This window comes from Sarcophilus harrisii, chromosome 4 (assembly GCF_902635505.1).
Source record: "Sarcophilus harrisii chromosome 4, mSarHar1.11, whole genome shotgun sequence".
NCBI lineage: Eukaryota > Metazoa > Chordata > Mammalia > Dasyuromorphia > Dasyuridae > Sarcophilus > Sarcophilus harrisii.
This window is the reverse complement of record NC_045429.1, coordinates 136332840-136353090: the sequence shown is the minus strand read 5'-3', so window position 1 is coordinate 136353090 and position 20251 is coordinate 136332840. Positions and strand designations below refer to the sequence as shown.

General features: G+C 34.7%; 1 protein-coding gene across 1 annotated transcript in view; it reads right to left on the bottom strand.

Moving 5' to 3' along the window:
- NOX3 (NADPH oxidase 3) overlaps positions 1-20251 on the bottom strand; it is a 97451-nt gene that overhangs the window by 7544 nt on the left and 69656 nt on the right. Inside the window, exon 12 of the mRNA XM_003769562.2 lies at positions 14809-14933. Coding sequence (XP_003769610.1) covers positions 14809-14933 — 125 coding nt within the window. The remainder of the gene's footprint in view (positions 1-14808; positions 14934-20251) is intronic.

The window sequence follows — 20251 nt, the reverse complement described above, 5'->3', positions numbered from 1 at the left end:
AAGGAGGTGAGAACCCCCCAAAAGAAGATGATCACGTCTTCCCTGACTGCTCAAAAAAGAGATGAAAACACCATAAAAAGAGGTGATCACACCCCCTTACATCTCAGGAAGGGAGATGAAAACACCAAAGGAAATGGGAAATCAAATCAGATTAGTGGGTCTTTGAAGGGGCTCACTCTTAAAACAGGTATACATAAATCCATCAATATGGGAGGTATTACCCATAATTACATAAATTACATAAGCACATAGCAATAGAACACAAGCTAGTAGCGATATAACAAATAACATGAATCAACATGAGGATTTATACATGTCCATAAACCCTAGAAATAGTACAAAAGGAATCTATTGTCTATCACTTCATGTGCCAGAAATCCAATGATTCCTGCAAGTTTTGAAGTCCTGCAATAGTCTCATCTTGTGTTAGGGAATCCAGTGATTCCTGCAGATTTTGTTCTTAGGTCTTCTCCTTTGGTTCGAGGTTTTTCTCTTTTTCTGTCTCTCATTGGTGCTCATTGGCACCCATCCAATTCCTTCTCCATCTGTAGGAATACAAGCAAACCCTTTCTCCCAAGCAATTAACCTATGTAGTCCCTTCTATTTACCACTTTCTAAATTTCTTCTCATCACCTGGCAATTATATTGAAGCTGCTTGCACTGGACACTGCCCGTCTGTTGGGTTAAAAAAGCCTGTATTCTCCCCAATTGTAATCCCTTTCTGCCACCTGATTGCTTTTTGGATGACTGACCTTGTAATCCCTTTCTGCCATGTGATTACTTTTTTGCTGATTGATCACATCAGAGTCCTGACCTTCTAAAGACTCTCTGGGTGTAAACTCAGCTGCCATCACGCCCTACCTGTCTTTTGTATGATGGCTTGGAGCTGGGCCCTGCCTCTCATTTCCCTGGGTCAATCTACATTCTGAGGCCCAATGGAAGCTCTTGTGGGTTTTAGGTCTTCTCTCACCCTCTCCTCTCACTCTATCTCCATATCTACACTGGGTTCTCAGATGTCCTATTTTTCCACACTGAAAACATTTGCGAGTCTCTCTAGAAGTCCCTTGCCAAGAGGGACCCTGTCTTCCCATGTTCATCATAGTCTGGGTATAATAAGCACTTGTGCCCACTGTGGCACAGCATCTTATGATCTCCTCTAAAGGAGCATCTTTGTGTAGTCCCCATATAATTCTTCTGCAAACCTCATTGGCATTTTCCTTAGCCAGATGTCTGGTCATTATTTTTGTAGCTGCATTTTCTCCAATGGTTCTTGTGACAGCTATTTGCAAATGTCCCCCAAAATCCACAAAGGGTTCATTGGGACCTTGCTCTATTTTTGTGAAGGCTTCCCCTCTTTCTTTCCCTGGTAGGGAACCCAAGCTTTTATATTAGCAGCAGCAATTTGTTCATATGCTCCTATGGGGTAATTAGTCTGTACCGAATTCTCTGAATACTGACCTTTACCTGCTAGTTGGTCAAAAGTGATTTGTACATTAACTCCAGTATGCCTATTGCATTGAGCTTGAATCTTACATAATTCATGATATTCAGAAAGCCACAAATTTTGCTAGATTCTAAACATGTCCTTGCTATGGATTTCCAATCACTAGGGGCTAGGATTTCATAAGCCAAATTCTCTAGTAACATCTTAACATAAGACGATGTAGCCCCATAAAGAGTGCAACCTTTTTTCAAATCCTTGATTTTTTCCAAATTAAAAGGAGTGCATCTTCTCCCTTTTTGACCTGAAGAGTCAAGCTCTTCAATCACAGGGTATGCATTTATTTTTAAATCACATATATCCTGTCCTTCATTTTTTGCCTTAACCAATGCCTTTTGTAATCTTGTCATAGGCTGCTTCATAGGTGGTGCTGAATGTGTTATTGCCTCTCTCCCTCCTTCTTCTTCCTCCACTTGTAAAGGGTTAGTTTAAAGAGATAGGCCAGGGTATGGGAAATGCTCCTGCTGTGAAGTACTACACTCAGAATTGTACTTAACTCCATTCTTATCTGGTTCTTCATCCTTTTCACCTAGTTTATTTGGCTCCACCCCCTCCTGCTCTTATTTCTTTTTTTTTATTCTATAACTTATATAATTTCCTAAAGCCAGTTGTATTAAATTGTATGTATTAAGTGTGTCTTTGGAAATTGGGTAAGGTCCATTTTCATTGTAGAATTGACATGGTTGCTCTCCTACAAATTTCCACTCCTCCAGTTCAATTCTTTTTCCATAGAGAATCAAGGAGATGTGTACTGTACAGTTTCTAAAAGATCAGTGATCTGCTCCCAAATTATGATCAAATCTTGGCTTTTCATAAGTCTGACAATGCTCTCTACACATTTTCCTTGAATTGGAAAAGAAGGCTGTTCTTTCCAAGTCTTGTCTCCTTTCCTAGGGCCCGGTTAGCTTTCTTAGAGATCTATCTCTCTCCTTGTTTCCCAGAGTTTAAGCTCCTGCTGCCAGTCCTTTGTCTTCTCTGCTTCTGCCAGCTTCTTGAGGTCCTCCTGATTGTGTCTTGGTTTCTGTGGGGGAGGCAGGAGGACCGCCACCATGATCTCTGTCTTCCAGTTCTGATTCTGGCTGAACTTATATGCTCTCTTATCATAGATGTGGATCTTGTGGAACTATAGTTACGTACTAAGTACATGTATTGAACTAGAGAACTGTTAAGCACTATGCTAACCAACCATTTTCTCTAACAATTCCACTGACAGCACCTTATTTCAAGTTCTGGCCCATAACAAAGAGTGATGATTTAATCCAAGGATTCTTAAACTTCTTTGACTTGAGACCCCTTTTCATCAGAGAAAATTTTACATGGCTCCAGATATATAAAATAGGTATACAAAAATATTCACTGATAATAAATCATAATTTCATGATCTCCACATACAGTTATGAGACCCCATATGGAGTCGTGACTTACAGTTTAGGAAGCTTTGAATTCAAGTTCCCTCTTGAAAACTTTCAAAGAAGGAGAACTCACTATTTTTTGAAGCAGTCCCAGTCCTATGAATAGCTTCTAGGATGTTTTCCCCAATAACTTAAATCTATCTCTTTGTAATTTCCACTAATTGTTCCTGATTCTTTCTCTGAGGTTCTCTTCCATATGACTGACCTTCAGTTGCATGGAAGTTATTTATCAAGTTTTCTCCAAGACTTATCTTTCTCAGGCTAAGCATCCCCAATTTCTTCAACTGATTCTCAAATAATATAATCACAAGGATCTTTGCCAAACTAGTTTTCTTCCTATGGACATTTGCTAGCGTATCAACTGATAAAAAAATCAAGATTTTTGTTGTGCAACCTTGGACACACTTATGGCAGTTGTGTTATACATGTATGTGTTCTATTTCTATATATTTTAGTTGCTCATATTTTTTATAACGTTTATTTTTCACAGAGATATTGATAGCACTACTTGCTCATTATGACATAAATGTTAATTTGAAATTTTAATAACAGGGACAGCTAGATGGCACAGTTAATAGAGCATCAGCCCTGGAGTTGGGAAAACCCAAGTTCAAATTCAGCCTTGGACACTTAACTCTTTCTAGCTATGTGATGCTGGGCATGTCAGTTAACCCCAATTGCCTCAAAAAAGGAAATTATATATATATATATATATATATATATATATATATATATATAAAATTTACATACATATATACATTTTTAAAATAATGACTAGAAAGATGTATACTTAAATGTTGTTCCACAGTCTAGCTGTAACCTAGTTTTCCTAATTTATTTCACAAATTTCTTCTTCACAATTTCTTCATTCTTAACAGACTGAAAAAATAGCTATTCCTTAATTTTGCTTGTCATATTTCTATTTTGGTACATTCACAAAAGTCACCACTGTCCTTGGAACACAGCTCCAGAAAATTACTAAATATCTACTATGTGCAAAGGCATGGGTTTCCTTATACACTAAGGTTGAAAATTCATTCTTTCCCCATCTTTCTGGGACCAAAGCTCATACCTAGGGGCAGATGGTATAGTGGGTATAATATGGGACCTGGAGTCCTTAAGACCTGAGTTCAAATCCTGTCTCAATCAACTATTAGCTGAATGACTTTAGGTGAATCCTTAGTTTACTTATCTGTAAAATGGTGATAATAATTGAATTTACCTCAAGGGATTGTTGTAAGAATAAAGTGAGATAACATAAGCAAAGTACTTTGAAATCCTTAAAGCACTATAAAATGCTGGCTTTTGATGATGATGATGAGACCTCCTTTACCTTAGTGTACCTTCTATAGCATTTATGTTTTCCATAGACAAATATCCATTTATGAATAAATGTTGTAATTCATAAAGCAGAAAACCCTCACAAAGCTGTTATAGCACAGATGTGGCAGCTTCCCTTTTTTAAGCCCATGGACAAGTACTACAGATCCCCCAAAGAATTTAGTAAATAGTGGAAAATCCTCCTATAAAATATAATTTTCTGAGATTACTTAGATTATTTTTTAAAAGGGGTTTCAGTAAACAAAATGTAGAAACAGTGTGTATCATTCTTCAGTTTACAGTCTAAAAGCTGTAGGCCTGTGTGAATCCATAAGGCTCTGGAATAGAAGCAGCGTTATCAACATTGATCCATCTAGTGCTGCTGATTTTGCTGAGAAGAGAACAAAATTTAAATGAGTACAAAAGTACTAAAACCTGTTAAGAGCCTCGTCTTTGGAATTTAATAATAAAAAATGCTAGCAACAAAGAAGAAAATTCAATTTTTCACTTCTACATTGGCTAAATATCCATCTTATTCTCTGGGGGCTCTCCCTCCCGCCCTCAAACACTTCAGCCCTGCTATGGACAGATGGGATTCAAAATATTGTATGTCAGGAGATTTAAATCCTGCAGATATATGGAAGCATGGTAAACTCAGGAGTAATCCTACCACCTCCCTGGTTTCCTTGCTCCTACTGCCTTGAGCACCCTATCTTTAAATTGTATGTTTGTTTTTATGTGTTGGCTTTTATGCTTGGTAAGTTATATGCCTGGAAAGACAGACTCTAAGCCCCATTTTAAAAAAGAAATCAAATAACTCTATGCCCAGAGTGCATTCTGCAAATAAAATCAATAAATAGAATCTTTCCCTTGGATTTATAGGAACTTAGAAAGAAGACATAAGGGCTAAATACTCAAAGTTCATTTCTGGTCTACATAATAGGCCCAACTTGAGTTTATTCTTTTTGGAGAAAACTTTTATTTTTCACAACTAGAAACTCTCCCAAATAACATGTCACATGATTATATTTCATAGAACATTCTTTTGGGAATTATTATTGCTGTTAGTTGTTTTAATACTATACTGAGGTAAGCATTCTTATATTGCAATATTGTTCTATTTGGAACTGCCATCCCTCATTTCTAACTTCTTCTTATATATTGTTCCATTAATGCCTGCAACAATATCTCAATAATATTCAATTATATTGTTGAACAAAGCAGCAAAGTTTTTAAAGCCAAATTCATGCCACCCCCTACTTTTTTGCTAGTTAAAGATTTGCCTAAATGGTGCTGAGATCCTTCAGAAGACTGAAATTTGAGCTCTCATATTTATCTTCTTCCTTCTTTCTCTCTTCCTTGTTTGTTAAAAGGCAGCCATAAGGGACAGGAGAAATAGTTTTTTTTTTTTTTTTTTTTAATTATCTACAAACACATAAAACAAAATCAAATATAGCCATGTCCATATATTTTTTCTGCTTATAGATGTTGGGTTTTGAATTTATCACTATTATGAAAATCATTTTAGCAAGGATTTAAATAATAGGACCAAATCCATTTTATATGTGAATCTATTGTCCCCTGTTATAGTGTAAGTACAGTCAGTGAACAATATTACCAGTTTTTTTTTTTTCTTCTTCTAGATGTGTTCCCAGTGGACATATCTAGTGATTGTAGTTGCCATCCCCATTCCCTACTTGGGCAGACATTTGGAATTCTATTACTTTTTGGAGACTGCTAGAATAGCTGAATCAGATCTCTCTTAGCATTCTAGGTACCATTTAAGCCATAATATATGGCCAATAAATCAAGGAAAAAATTCCGAAATCAACTACCTAGAAATCAAACCTTCCAGTAAAGTAAGAGTATTTGTATTTGAGATCATGCTGATAGTTAAAGCTAGGGGGCTAGTTGATTTTGGGAAAAAAAAAAAGGTGTTATGCAAAGATAATACACTAAAGAAAGGAAGAGTGTCATCAGTCCAGCTATAGTACAGTCCATTTTATATTGGACTATTTGATTATTTAAAAGAGTTAATATAAATGCGCTTGCAAATTATTTCAGTCAATAGAATTCCTGTGTGTTATAATCTGAGTGCTAAGCACTATGCACATGTACAAATGAGAAATTAAGGGTGTGCATACAGGCAAATGTGAAACCAGATGGACACATTTACTCAAATTAATACGAAAGTATTTTCACATTCCTGAAAACAATGGGTGAGATAAAAATCATTCATACAATATGGTTCTAGTCAACTTCTAATTAAATGGCAGGCATAGTTGTACATTTTTAAAAATCTGTATATGAAAAGCTCATTTTATTTACTTGGATACACATTTTTTTTCACCTCTTAAGCAAATCTTGAAAAAAGAAATCCATGCTGATATTTTAAAACACAAAATTACATCTCAAACGGGAATCCACAGAAAGAAATCTTTGCTGCAAGATTGTTCTCTAGCTTACCCTGGGATGAAATGTTGCAAGGATTACTATTACCATTAATATTATCCACTAGGTGGGGCTCTCAAATACTCAAATGAATTTGTGACTTCATTACTCTGAGAATTCCCTTCAGCTTCATAGATTGCGACCCATCCTTGCTCTCTCAGATCTAAGTCCTCCTAAAAGTCCAATAATGAGAATCTCCCTAATGGACTAGAGGCTTCCACACTGGTATAAAAGGCAGAAACAGCGATAACAGGAGAACTCCCTCACAGACTGGGGCATTTATTATTTACAATGGAGTCTCTAAGGTGGCAATGGGGAAAGGAATTATGTTGAAATTGAGTCATGGGTAGATATAGGCAGCTGCTGACAATATTATTTCAACATCAACATTTCAGGAATCAGTGATTTCAGTGGTGTGGGTATTGCCTCCCGTGATGCAAATTGAGACCATTCCGTGTCCCGGTTAACATCTTAATGAGAGGCAATGTGGTGTGGTCTTGTGGAGAGTGTACTAGCCCTGAAGGCAGGAAGACTGCTCACTTCAGATGCTTAGTAGCTGTGTGACCCTGGACAAATTGGCTCATTTTCCTCATTTCTTCTCTATAGATGCCCATCTAAGTTTCTGGGCTAGACAAATTAATCAACTAGTATTAAGTTAAGAGAAAGTTTATCACAATAAGCTTGTGAAGATATTATGGAAGTAGAAAATATGGAATACAAAGTTTTTTGAGTGAGAAAAGCAATATAAAGAACTAGAAAAATATATGAAAGTAAAACCCATGTTAAAATATGGGAAACTAGAACATAGATCAATGGAATTTCATTGAGTACCTGAAATGGCTCTCTGAAATTTAGGTGCACTCTATAAAGCCCTATACCTTAATTTAAAAATACATTTAGAAAATCAATTCTATCTGAAATTATTGATTGTATTTAGTGGCAATTTAAAGTATCAAAAGATTAACATGTCCCTCATGTACGATATCCTTTCATTGAAACAGAAAGGAATTCCTGAAACTCTTAGATGATGGTCTTCATAAATTCTGTGTTCAAAATAATTCATCATTTCATGACCAAATATCTCTTGAGGAGCCACTCTTAACTTAGCCAGAATGGCTCTCTAACATCTGACCCATAGCATGTGGCCAGGAATTTCCAGCTTGATAGTTCTACCAAAGTTTGTGTTCCATAAAATCTTTAATGACCCAAGGTTGCTTATCACTATGTTATGATGAGGCATCTGAGTTATAGTTTAGTGGAGGTTCATCAGCATAATTAATATTTAAAATAGCTAGATTATGTAATATAAACATTAGCTCTTTTAAGCTCTGGATAGTGGACAACTGATTAGAAGATAATACTATTCAATTATATACTCTGTAGGTGGGAAAATGGAAGATTGTTAATTTGTAAAAGAAAATGATATGTAATTTGGTGAGAATTATTGCAGAAATACAATAGCAGAGTGTGTGTCTATTTAGTCACAGTAGCAAGTTCCTCTTGGGAGACTATGGAGAACATTTGAAGTCCAATTTTAAAAGGGTAGAACTTTTAGTTCCTTTGTTCTCCTGTGTTCTTTGATTGCCACTACAATCTAAAGTCAATGCTGCTATTATTGTTGAGTCACTGGAGTCATGTCCAGCTATTTGTGATACCTTACACTTGCATTTTTTTTTTTTTTTTGGCAAAGATACTACAGTGGTTTGTCATTTCCTTCACTCACCCATTTTATAGATGAGGAACTGAGGCAAAGACTTGCTCAGGATCATACAGCTATTAAGTGTTTGAGTCCAGATTTGAAGATCAGTCTTCCTGATTCCAAGGCCAGTGCCCTAATATTATGGCACCTAGCTTTCCCAAAATCAATAATAATAATAATGCAAGATCAATAATACTCTATTTTAAAGCTTTGGTCACCTCTTATCAACATCATTGCTTATTGTTCTAGTCACTGCCCTAAAGCCTGAAAGAGTCTAAAGTTTAAAGGACCCCCTAATCTTCTATCATTAAGAAATTCAGTGTAACTATCTGTTGTTCTAACTCAGATCTTAAATTACTGCTGGGAGTTCAAGGCTGATGTTAGCAGATAAAATTTTTGAGTATATCAAAGAAGGAAATGGCACTAGACACTGGCTCAGATAGCCAGTTCTGAGTAAGTGAGTTACTGGCTAAAATTCAAATCAGCAAATATACAGTCACTGGGTCATCATGGCCTGACATAGTATGGATGGCATCTCAAGGTGGATGTGAAATTAGTGATAGTGGGTAGTCATAAAAATACCACGAAATGAGTATTTTCAAAAGAAGGGATGGCTTGTGGCTATACATTTGGTCAACATTTTGCCTAGGAATATCCTTTTTCATAATTTAAATAACATGTCTTTTTCTTTAAAAATTTCATGAATTTTAGAGAAGTCATGCAGAATAGCAGACTGCCACCATCTGTTTAGGATAGTTCAGTATGCATCATTACTTCTTAACTCAAATACCTGAATCACTGTTTTTGGTACTCATTGTCTCAAAAAGCCATTTGTCTTTGGTAGGGATTATCTTGGTTGACACCATGAGAGGTGTTAGATTTTATCCAATGCCATGCATCTAGCTAGCAATACAACTGGAATTAGAACCCAGGACTCTTCCTTTATAGCTGAAACTTCTGTTTAAATCACATGCCAAATTTTGGGGAAATTCTTTCATTGTTCAAAGTATTAAGGGTTATTTTCTAAGGATTTCTATCATCTAGTTTTATAATATGTAAACTGTCTTGTGGATATTAGTGTGGACATGTCAGTAAATCGACTTTATTTTTAAAATATACCCTGAAAGAGTGATGAAATGTTTTTTTTTTATTATGCTTCTCTTTTCATACTGAAGCTTTAATAATTGCAAAAATTAATTACAAACAAAAACAAAAGTATAAGCTGTCATATTTCCTCTCTTCTGCCTTTCATCTATTTTTAATTTTTCTTTTCTCTTTCCTTATTTGTATTCATTTTGATGTCCATCAATTTGTTTCCCTATTACTGTTATTTTTGCAATTTTCTGCTTCTTTTTGTAGCCAGCACTTTTCTCTTTGATCTGCTTCCCTTCGAGCTTTTTTTTGGTGCTGGTTTTCATCTTCTTAAAAAAAAAGTGTTTTCTCTCCCCTTTTCCTTTATTCTTTTTATTTAACTCTTTCTTCTGGGAGCAAGAGTAAGCCATAGCTTTGAGTGAACAGGTAAATGTTTTTAAAAGAATAAGTCAAAAGGATTCTTAACTTTCTGGTGATGAATAGAAATGGCTGAGATTCTCACTTCAAAGGCCCTCAAGAACAAAGGCTTTTTCTTAGACCACTAACAAATCCACCAATTCCTACTGACCTATCTCTGCCAATAGAGATGAGCTAATGACAGAACAGACCAGTCTTGCAAGAGTAGCCAAGTATGCTTGGAAACAAACATATCCTTGACATAATAAGAAAAAAATACAGTTTATCTCTTTAATAACCATCTTGAGGAAAATTAATGTGACTTTGTCCTTTGTGCAGAACAGTAATTGGATTGTGTGTTTCATTTATATCTGGACAAAGGCCAGGATATTGAAATACTTCTAAATATTAGATTTTCTCTTTTAAAAATTAGATTTTATTGGCATTCTCTTTCCGAGATTTCTTCATTAAAAGCTTCATTAAACATAAATCTTCTTTTTACAAAGCAGAAAACAAAATTATTTTAAAGGGGTCATTGTCTTTCTGAAGGGTGATGCTTAGCTGTCTCATTGGTGAAATGACTTTTCCCAGAGTTCTGGTATTCCAGGGATAAAACAACAATTGACTTTTGCCTACATGTGTCTATTATTCATTAAAATGGCACTTGAAATTGTCTAGTAAGCAATAGAGGTCTAAATTCAAAGGTTAAAATTTTAAAAAATCTTAATCCTTTTTCTTGGGGCTAAGAAATACTGGATAGTGAAAGCATTAAGTGAAATTCAAACCCTGGGGCTTCCATCTGTTTTGGAAGATACCAAGACCTTTTTCAAGAAGCTGAGGAAGTTTACATAGCTATTGGGCTGAAAGGCACTTAGCTCCATTACTATTTGTAAAAGGGCAAACAAACCTTTCTGACTAAAATGTTAGTAAAGAGTGGGAAAATAAGATGATGACAGCAGCATGAAAGTTTCAGTCAAATTTTTAGGAACAAAAAAGAATAATTAGAAATGTAATCAAGAAGGAACATCGTAGGTAAATAGATCAACTTCAATCAATATCAGAGTTCTGGTAAAAGACATCTCCTCATTGAGTATCATTTGGGCCCTGACACTTTCTAGCTTTATAACTCTGAGTGTGTCACTTAATCTCTGAGATTAAGTTTCCTTAATCGTAAAATGGGGATGACATAGATTTTTTCTTAAAACTATAAAGGCTATTTTAAGCCTTCAGTGAAACAATACATACAGCATATTTTGCAAACCTTAAAGAATTGTGTAAATGTGAACTAAAATAATTATTTAATAAGACTTTTAAAATAAGGGTTTAAAATATTTTTAAAAGCACTTTCACATTCTGGATAGCAATTTGTAACTATGACCAAATGGCTATAAACTACCCCTATACTTTGATCCAGCAATACCTTCTAGGTCTATATATCAAAGAAAAAAGAAAAAGAAAAAGGATCTACTTGTAATAAATATATTTGTAATGGCTCTTTTGGTGATAGCAAAGAATTAGAAGTTAAAGAGATACTCATCAATTGGGGAATGGCTAAACAAGCTGTAGTATGGAATAATAATGGAATATTATTGTGCTTTAAGATATGACAAACAGGGTGATTTCAGAAGAACTTGGAAAGACTCTCATGAACTGATGCATAGTGAAGGGAACAGAACCAAGAGAATGTCGTAAAAGTTAATAGCAATATTTTTTGACAAAGAATTGTGAATGACTTCCATTCTCAGCAAGGCAACAATCTAAAATAATCCCAAAGGACTAATAATGAGTCATACTATCTGCTTCCAGAGAAAGAAATGATACTGTTTTCAATACAGACTGAAACATGCTAATTTTACTTCCTTTATGTCATTTTTTTTTCTTTTATTCTTTTGGTACACAATGAGTAATATGGAAATGTTTTACATAATTGAACATGTATAACCTATATCTGATTGCTTACTGTCTCAGAGAGTGGGGAGGGAAGGGAGAGAGAATTTGGAGCTTAAAATTTTAAGTAAAAAAATGTTAAGAAGAACAATAAAAATTTTTTCAGTTTTCATGCGCTTTCTATTAAAGTTTACACAACATTTTAAAGTCAATAGAGGCTACAATGTTAGTAAGTGTCATCTCTTTATAATTCAAGCTATTGCTTCGAAGGAGAAATACACTTAATCCTAAACATTAAATATTTTCAAAACTTATATTTGGCTCTTAAATGCACTTTTATATTTTTAAGTGAAAATGTGAGGTTCTAGGACTTGGTATTAGACAAAATAAAAGCTGAACCATAAAGATCTTACCCAGGAAAAACTAGAACTCTTAATGCCTTCTCCAATCTGTCCTTTTGCCCCTCTTTCTGGTTTCTTACTTCATGCTAGAGTTAAACAAAATTGCATCTTAGCAACCATACAAAACAACAGCCTGAAAGAGTCCCTTTCTCTGTCTCTGTCTCTCTCAGTCTGTCTCTTTGTCCCTGTCTCTGTCTCTCTTTCTCTATCTCTGTTTCTCTCTCTCTGCCTCTGCCTGTCTTTGTCTCAGGCTCAGACTCAGTCTCTCTCTGTATGTCTGTCTGTCTGTCTCTGTCTGTCTCTGTCTCTCTGTCTCTATCTCTGTCTCTGTCTCTCTCTGTCTTTCTCTCCTTTTTAGGTTTTTGGTTCACCCTTTTCCTGGGAAGGGAAATAATTAATTGTTTTTGTTTTAAGTGACTTCCCTCTGTGCTGCAGGCTGCAGAGATAATGTAAGATGTCAATAAGTGACATTTCTAAAAGGTATAGGTGATAATATCAACATCTAGTCTAAGCCAAGATTTTTATGTGGGGGAAAAAAGAAAAAAGTCAAAGGCCTACAGTGTCAAGTCCACTCATGAATAATTGAGAGGTGACTATAAAATATTCCTGCAATTGATTTTTTTTCTGACTAAAAGTTAAAAATTATAAAAGCAGAGCCAGCTGTACTATTATAAAGTGGCATGATTATGCTAGTTTTTCCCACCCTTATTCCTTCTATAGAAACTAAATACTAAACAACCGTTGCGCAGTTAGAACCTATTTATCAATTACTCCAAGATGTCCCCCATGCCCATCTTCCCCATTGGTTGTCATCCCCATCACTTCTGTTCTTCCACATCGGCAACCTCTGAGTAATTTTCTACTTATTTCTGCCCCTGACTAACCCTTGATTAGCTATAAATTCTGACAGTGATTTTACCACATTTCCTTTATCAACCCACTTTCAGCTCTATTCTCACTGTGATTACATTAGGCCAGTTAACTTACTTGACAGCTCTCAACTGAAGAATCACAAATCCTATTTGACCAAATTTCCCACTTTAACCTTTGTTCTCTTAGAGTGTGTCATCATCATCATCATCATCATCATCATCATCACAACTACTGAAATGGTCTTTTAAATCTATTACTTTGGCCAGACGCCACTTCTGCCCCTCAAAGACTGAAGAGACTTTAAGGCTTAACTTGTCTTGATACATCAAGTCCTTGATCTGCTTCCTCATCTCTAAAATGAGGGGCTTTGAGATAGGTCATTCAAAATTCTTTTCAGTGATAAATCCCATATCCAACATTATGTTTACCTTTCCCATTGGATACTTCTCTTTCATCCTGCAATCTAGATTTTACCCTGTGCCTCTATTTTATAAGCATAACTTTTCAAAGGCTTCATTATTACCAAAATTCTGCCCAGTCTTTTGATACCTTTTCCTTGTCCCTTCTCAACCATCCACAATTTTTCTCATCCATCATGAAATCTGATAATTATTTAAATTCTATATAAAGTTTTCTTAAATTGATTAGGAAAGAGTTGACTGTTTTCCTTTACACTGAATTCTTAAGGTGCTTTTCACCTTTCAAAACAAGACCATCCAGTTTGAGCATGGCACTATCAAGGTGGTGGTGGTTGTTTTTTCATCATCAAATCTTCTGAGGTTTCTTATCTGTTGGCTTCATTTTCCAACCTTGAAAAATGAGAGTTGCACTAGAGTGTTTCTGAAGTCTCTTCCAGCTCTATGATAATATGATACTTTGAACTATGTACTCATACACTAATTAAATTAACTTTCAATTGACTTTTATGTGATAGTGTTCTGTGTATTCATGTATAACCTTAATGGTTTTATATTAGTGATGTAATATCATACTAAGGAAAAGGATTAGAGTGAGTTGTCTAGTTGTCTCTTTGAATTTCATCTACCATAGCATCATATCCAATTAAGACATTGAGTAAATTCTTTCTGATGATGATAATGATGAAAATGACAATGAAGGCAATGACAATAACATGGTAAAACTAAGATGAATTAAATAAAGAAAATCTGGTTCCATGGATTGGATTTGCTACAAAGACAACAGCAAGATCTTTAACCATTTCTTTGGAAAGTACTACGTTGTTAACTGCCACATGTTTACTTTGAAAGGGATTCCTCCCACTTCCAATATCATGAAAGTTTTGGCCATATTCTTATATGAAAACTACTTATTTTCTTGGAACAATTGGAGGTTTTGGAGTACAATACTTTGTAAGCAAGAAGCTCCAATTATGTTTTCAGTCCAACAAAAATTGAATTCTCCTGTTGAATCATTGAAGAACAATTGTATTCACTGGAGAATTCTTGGAGGTGTGTGCAGGGTGAGAAATATCTTTAAACTAAGGATTTTTTGAAAAAAAAATGATAGTTTCAACTGATACAGAGAGAAGAATTTTGAGTCAATCAAAAGAGTTTGGGGAATGTAAACTTTTTATTGACATTTTTAACTCTGACATTTCTTAATAAACATGCAGTTCTTACTCTCCAGGGAAAAAAATCTTGCTTAGAAACATTGACACACATTATGCAATTAATATCCAGTGGCTTTCAACTTTAGGAACAATATAGATTTATCCCAAGAAGGACAGAAGATACGTAATCAGGGAACTAACCTTACCTGGAGTGGTTGTAAGCCAATTTTCTGAACTCATTGTTCCAATTAGGTCTTCCATAGAATGTCTTCTGCTTTAGACCAGTAATGACATCAGTACTTTCATCCCAATGTAAAGCTATATGGGCAGCCTAAAGTAAAAATCATAGCATGGTATTATTATTTAGATAAGCAATGAAATGTTCCTAAGTTCCTAAGTAGAGGATTCTTGATTTAATGCATTTCATGGGATCATAGACCTTGTACATCACTTAGCCCAATCCTTTTATTTTTTAGTCAAGGAAAATGAAATTTAGTGACTTGTCCAGGATTATAGATGTTGCATCTCAGAAATAAAATTTGAACATAGGTCCTCTGATTACAAAACCATTACCCTTTCCATTGTACTATGTTTCAAAATAATATTTAAAATAAAAAAAAATCATTATGAGACATTTTCACAGGAGGGAAAACAATCAGAGTTGAGTGGAAGTAAGCAATAAATTTTCACTATTAAATGATTCAAATGAATGCTCTACATTCCCTATTTTCTCACAATTCTTCCACTCAGCTCCTTACAATCTAAGTCTTGCCCCAACTGCTACTGAAATTGCATACTTCTAATCAACACATCTGAATAGACTGTTGTGTTATAGATTTCTCTAAATCATTGAGCTAATTGACCACTCTTTTCTTCTTGAAACTTATCTCATGATACTGTTAGTCCTATCACTTCTCTAGCTCTTCTGTTTCTTTCTGCTCTCTAAATATAAAAATTATTCACAGCTTCTTCAACTACTTGATCTCCTTTTCTCAGTAGACCTCCTCTTTTAGAGATTCATCTGTTTTAGCTACGACTATCATAAACATGTATTCCACAGCTTTCTTTCTAGTTTAGACAGTTCACTCAACCTCTAAACCTGTATCTCTACATGGTGGACATTTACCTTTTATTATTTCATTGTCAGTTCAAATCCATCAACATATCTAAAATGGAACTCATCTTTTCTCCTTCAAAGCCAACTTTTTTTCTTGACTTACCTTTTTCTGTCAGTGTCCTCGTCATTCAAGTTTGAAACTTGGAAAGTCATCTTTAACCCTTTACTTCTTCACTACATTGATTCAGTAATCAAGAGACTAAGTCAGTCTTAATATTTCTTATACCCAACATCTTCTTTCTATTCCTACTGATACTATCCTGGTTCAATTTCTCATCATGTTGTGAAGAAGTGATTTTCTTTGTTGAATTTCTTCCTCCACCAACTTGTTCTTTATACTGTTTACTCAACAAATCTACCTGAAATAGAACCTTTATTATTTTATTACCATGTGTAAAATCTTCAAAATAACACCACTGTTCACAAGACAAAGACCATATATTTGTTATTCAAGGCTCTTCAAAATCTATTCTTCAACTTCTTCCTCCAAATTTATCATTTATTATTCTCCTACACGGCGTTTTGTTTTAGATACTATACTCTATTTTTCCGAAGACTTATCTTTGTACACTTTTGTACATAATTCTCTCCTCTACTCCAGTCCTCTTGTAGTGAATACTATGTGTCTTTAAATGTTCTTCTCAACACTTGTCTTTCCTCTGAAGGCTTCCTTAATTAGTTTAGTTCATAATGTTCTCCTTTTAGTCTATATTGCTTATCATGCTTATTTGACACTTGTACCATGGGAAATCCTCTGTATAAAATGCAGGGAAACAATGAATTTCCCAATGACAGAGATTATTATACAGATAATTTAAGATGACATTGTGATAATTGCATTGAGATCCATGGCCATTCAAAGGAGAAAAAATAATGAATCCTTTCTAAATTATGGCCTACAGTTGTAAAGTAACTATAATGGCATTTAAATAAATACAGAATTAAGTGGAAGTTGTGATGAACTACATTTGGAAAATTGTGCAGTGATTTTAATATTTTCTTTTAGAATGTGGATGCTCTATTTTTACTTTTGTTTTATCTGAGATCAGAATTGCTACCCCTGCTTTCTTTGTTCCAGTCTTTTACCCTTACTCTGTATGGATCTGTTTCAAATGTGTTTCTTGTAAACAGCATATTGTAGGATTCTGTTTTTTAATGCTCTTTGCTATTCACTTCCATTTTATGTGAGAGTTCAATCTATTCACATTCATAATTATAATCACCAGCTCTGTATTTCCCTCCATCCTATTTTCACCCCTGTATATACTTTTGTTCTTTCTTTTCATCTGTCTTTCCTTAGTAGTGTTTTAACCCATCTTACCTTCTATGTGTCTTACCTTCTATTACCACTCCTTTCTCTTATTCCCTTCTCCTAGTGTTTAGGCCCACTTTCTATCTAGCCCTTCCCTTTTCTTTACTCTTTCTCCTCCTAATTCTTTAAAGGGTAAGATAAATGTCTATACCCAATTGATTGTTATTCTCTCTCTGAGCCCAAATTGATGAGATCAAGCTTCAGACAATGCTCAAGTCCTCCTTTCTTTCCCTCTAATATAATGTTTTTTTGTGCCTCTTCATGTGATCTAATATGTCTCCCCTTTCCTCTTCTCCCAGTACAGTCCTTTTTTCTACTTCTTACTTTTTTTTTTCTTTAACATCATAACATCAGAGTCCATTCACAATCATACCTTCTGTTCATGTGATCCCCCCTCCAATTGCCCCAATAACAGGTATAGTTATATATATATATATATATATATATATATATATATATAACTCTCAAGAGTTATAATTATCATTTTCACATCTAGAGATGTAAACAGTTTAACCATTAACTAATATATATATATCACCTCATTTACATTTTTATGCTTCTCTTGAGCCCTGTGTTTGAAATTAATTGTTTTTTTTTTCAATAGAAATGATTGAAAGTCTTTTACTTCAATGAAGATCCATCTCTTCCCCTGAAAGATGATGCTTAGTCTTTAGTTGGGTAGTTAATTCTTAGTAGTATTCCCAGGTTCTTTGCTTTCTGGAATATGATATTCCAGGTCCTCCAATTTTTATTGTAGAAGCTGTCAGGTCCTGGGTAATCCTGACTGTTGTTTCTTGATGCTTGAATTGCTTTTGTCTGGTAGCTTGTAATATTTTTAACTTGAGATTATAGTTTTGGAGTTTTAAAACAATGTTCCCTGGAATCTCTTTCTGGAGGTGTTTGATGGATTTTTTTTCAGTGATTATTTTTCCCTCTGGCTTTAATATATCAGGGCAGTTTTCCTTGATGAATTTTTGAAAAATGCTCTCCAGATTTTTTTTTTATGGTTATGGCCTTCAGGTAGACCAATAATTTTAAAATTGTCTCTCCTGTATCTATTTTCCAGGTCAGCTGTTTTTTTTCCCAATGAGGTATTTTACATTTTCTTTCATTTTTTCATTCTTTTTAGTTTGTTTGACTAATTCTTGATGTCTCATAGTCATTAGCTTCCATTTGCCCCATTCTGGTTTTTAATATATGATTTTCTTCAGTTAGCTTTTGCACCCTTTTTTCAATTTGATTAATTCTACTGTTAAAGGTATTTTTTTTTTTAGTGGATTTTTTTTTTTTTTTTTGTATTTGACCAATTGTATTTTTTTAAGGAATTGCCTTCCTTTTCCAAGTTGTTGACTCCCTCTTGCATACTTCTCATTTCTGTTCTCATTTTTCTTCTTCCTCTCTTATTTGCCTTTTAAATTCTTTTATGAGCATTTCCAAGAAGACTCTTTGGGCTTGAGACCAATTCACATCACTCTTTGAGATTTCTCTTATGAACATTTTGTTCTCATCTGAGTTGGTGTTTTGGTATTCCTTCTTACTATAGTAGCTTTCTATGGTCAAGTTTCTTTTCTGTTACTTGCTCATTTTCTTTCCTTTTCTTTTTGTATTTCCTCTTTTTTTTGACTTTTATGATCGAGCTCTGCTCCTGGGGAAAAAGGGACATTGTCCCAATCTTCCTGTGCACCTTTGGGCCTTTGCTTTGAGCACAGTGATCCCTTGTGTTTGGTGTTTTGCTCACAAGGGGGTAGCTTTACCTGCTCTTTCTAGGAAATGGCCTGTTTTCCCAGTTTCCCTTCTGATCTGTGATTGGAGGCTGCCTCACTGGTCTGTTTTTCTACTGAGTCAGGACTAAGGGTCTCAGTTGCCAATTTATTGCTTTTAAGACCTTTTTACTGGCTTTCCCAGATGCATCTGAGCTGGGCTGAATACTGTTTTTTTACCCCAGTGAGACAGACAGTTTTTGAAATCCTTCCAATCTATCTTGAACTAGAGAGTGGTTTCATTCCATCAGATTCTGTTCAGAGGCTTGGTTTCTTATAGTTTTTGAGGGAAATTGGGAAAGCTTGAGCAGCTTCCTGGTTTCACTCTGGCACGTTGGCTCTGCTTCTGGAATTCTATTTGTGCAGTGATTTTGAAAATTCTGAACTTTCTGTTTTTTTTTTTTAAATATCAACATTCTTGAGTGATGTAATGTAGTTGTGTATTATGGAATACCATAATTCTAGATAAATCACAGAAAGGACAGTCAACAAATATTTATTAAGTGCTTTCCATAGGCTAAGGCTATGCTCTTTGTGAATAAGGAGTGCTTCATTGCTATTTCTACATTCTAGCACAATACTTAACACAAAATGGGCAAGTGGTTAATAAACACTTGACTGATTGAGTAATACAAATAAAGGCAAAAATGGGCTCTTCCCTCAAGGAGCTTGGATTTGAATGGAGAAAACAAATAAATAAGTATATGGATCCTATGGACTGAGTAGATGGAAGAAAACCTTAGAGAAAGACTGTAACAGTTGAAAAATGTAAACAAATACAAAAACAATGGATATAGGAAGATTACAAATGGTTATCAATAGCATTTTTCATGTGAGAAATTGTTAAAAAAAATTATCAAAGAAACTTCACTGTCTCCAAATATGAAAAAGTCAAATTCTCAAGATGAAATTAATTCAGCTTACCTTGAATATGGCAAATAAGCCTTTGCTGTTCAGCAAACAAAGTTGATTGTGGTGTCAAGAAATCAAAATAAGAACTTTGACTGATCATATATAAAGAATTAGGGATAAAGAACTTACAGTTTCAATGTCTAATCAATAAATCAATAAGCTTTTGCACTGATATACACATGCTATTAAAAGAATCAGAGGTCTTCAGACCTCTGTCTGGTGAATCCATAGGAGATTTGTGAAAGAGGCAGACAAGTATTGCATAGTATGAGAATGTATGAATGAGTTGTAATCTGCATCCCTCTAGGGAGTACTCAGGTCAGCAAACTAAATGATCAGTGAAATCCATTGACATATGTAACCTTACATTTTATTTTATCTGTGTGTATGTGTGTGCATTTGTGTGTTTATGTGTATGTACCTTATTTCAGCTAGGTTTTAAAAATTTCTCAAGACAGGATCATGCCATATTATTCCTCATGCTATTTAGGAAAATGCCTTGTTTATAGCAAGGCCTCAATAAACATCAGGAGTTTGCATGAGCTGTT